The sequence below is a fragment of the Octopus bimaculoides genome, chromosome 2, assembly GCF_001194135.2.
Source record: "Octopus bimaculoides isolate UCB-OBI-ISO-001 chromosome 2, ASM119413v2, whole genome shotgun sequence".
Classification (NCBI taxonomy): domain Eukaryota; kingdom Metazoa; phylum Mollusca; class Cephalopoda; order Octopoda; family Octopodidae; genus Octopus; species Octopus bimaculoides.
Window position 1 is genome coordinate 4,756,971 of NC_068982.1, and position 1,648 is coordinate 4,758,618.

The window sequence follows — 1,648 nt, forward strand, 5'->3', positions numbered from 1 at the left end:
TATGTGACACACGAAACCTGTGTCCTTTATAACCTTCGAACATGTATGTAATTGTGTGTAATTGTGTGTATGTGTACTACGTGTGTGTGCGCGTGTATGTATATATAGATATGTATATATTTGTGTTTGTGTGTGTGTGCACGCGCGTGTGTATGTATATATGCATATGTATATATTTGTGTTTGTGTGTGTGTGTGTGTGTGTGTGTGTGTACGCGCGTGTGCGTGTATACATGCAAATGTATATATTTGTGTTTGTGTGTGTGCACGCGCGTGTGTATGTAGATATGCATATGTATATATTGTTGCATGTGTTTGTGTGTGTGTGTGTGTGTGTGTGTGTGTGTGTATGTGCACGTGTGTACACAAAGTGAGAGAGAGAGAGAGAGAAAGAAAGAGAGAGAAAAAGAAAGAGAGAGAGAATAATAACGTATAAATTAAGGTAAATATTAGAATACAAAATTAGCTTACGAAGAAATTTATCACAATTCAGTTTCTTGGTTCTAACGTTTGAGGTAGATTTTGTTTCTGTTAAGATACAAGTGAGCTCTAAATGTCTACGTCGATGACCAAAGACGTTCCAAACGTGATCATCCTGTTCTTATGTATCAGGCATTACAGCATCCAATATATCCCACTGTCATCAAAACGGTAAAATTTGATTTTAGGGAGACCTGACTAATATTTCTTGTAGGTCTTATCACCGTGTAGAGGCTTTCTTTTGGTAAATCCACTAACATAATAAGTTCTTTTTTACTCTCATTATGTGTTACGTTTGTTTTTTTTAGAAAGTAAAAATAATAATTAATTGATTAATGAAAATAACTTTAAAATATTTTCTATTCTTTCGTTTCCAGGTTGTTATCATGTTGGTTTCGATCCTTTTTGTTTTCGGCATTTGCTGGTTACCCTATCTAATATCACTGTTATATTCAGAATATAAAAGTTCCGATGAGGTAAGTTACATTTTGGATAAAATTGCTTTTCTTACGAATGATATTATATTTCTTGTAAACGTTTGAACCACTGATTCTCGACCGGAGCCCCTATCGCCCTTAGGGGGCCATATAAGATTTTGTCGCTAAAATTTACGTGCCGTAAATATATTCATTTATTCATTTACCTGTTTCAGTCATTTGACTGCAGGCATGTTGGAGCACCACCTTTAGTCGAACAAAGCGACTCCAGGACTTATTCTTTGTAACTTTATTTACATTATTTATATTTGATGGATATTTGTCCTCATCTTGTTCGTTGTTAAAACAACGTTTCGGCTGATATACTCTCCAGCCCTCATCAGGTGTCTTGGGGAAATTTCGAACCTGGGTTCTCATTCCTAAGGTATTTTTCAACGTTATTATTATTATTATTATTATTATTATTATTATTATTATTATTATTATTATTATTATTATTATTATTATTATTCAAGTCACTGCCTGGAATCGAACTCGGAATCTTGGGGTTAGTAGCCCGCACTCTTAACCACTATGCCATATGTATTATTCTTTTTAAGCCCAGTACTTACTCTATCGGTCGCTTTTGCCGAACCTCTAAGTTACGGGGACGTAAACACACCAACACTGGTTTTCAAGATATTGTGGGGGGACAAGCACAGACACACACACACATATACATACATATATATA

General features: G+C 34.9%; 1 protein-coding gene across 1 annotated transcript in view; it reads left to right on the plus strand.

The window, feature by feature from the left end:
• The window catches only part of LOC106884237 (neuropeptide FF receptor 2), a 274,881-nt gene that overhangs the window by 260,666 nt on the left and 12,567 nt on the right, over positions 1-1,648 (plus strand). Inside the window, exon 3 of the mRNA XM_014935500.2 lies at positions 857-955. Coding sequence (XP_014790986.1) covers positions 857-955 — 99 coding nt within the window. The remainder of the gene's footprint in view (positions 1-856; positions 956-1,648) is intronic.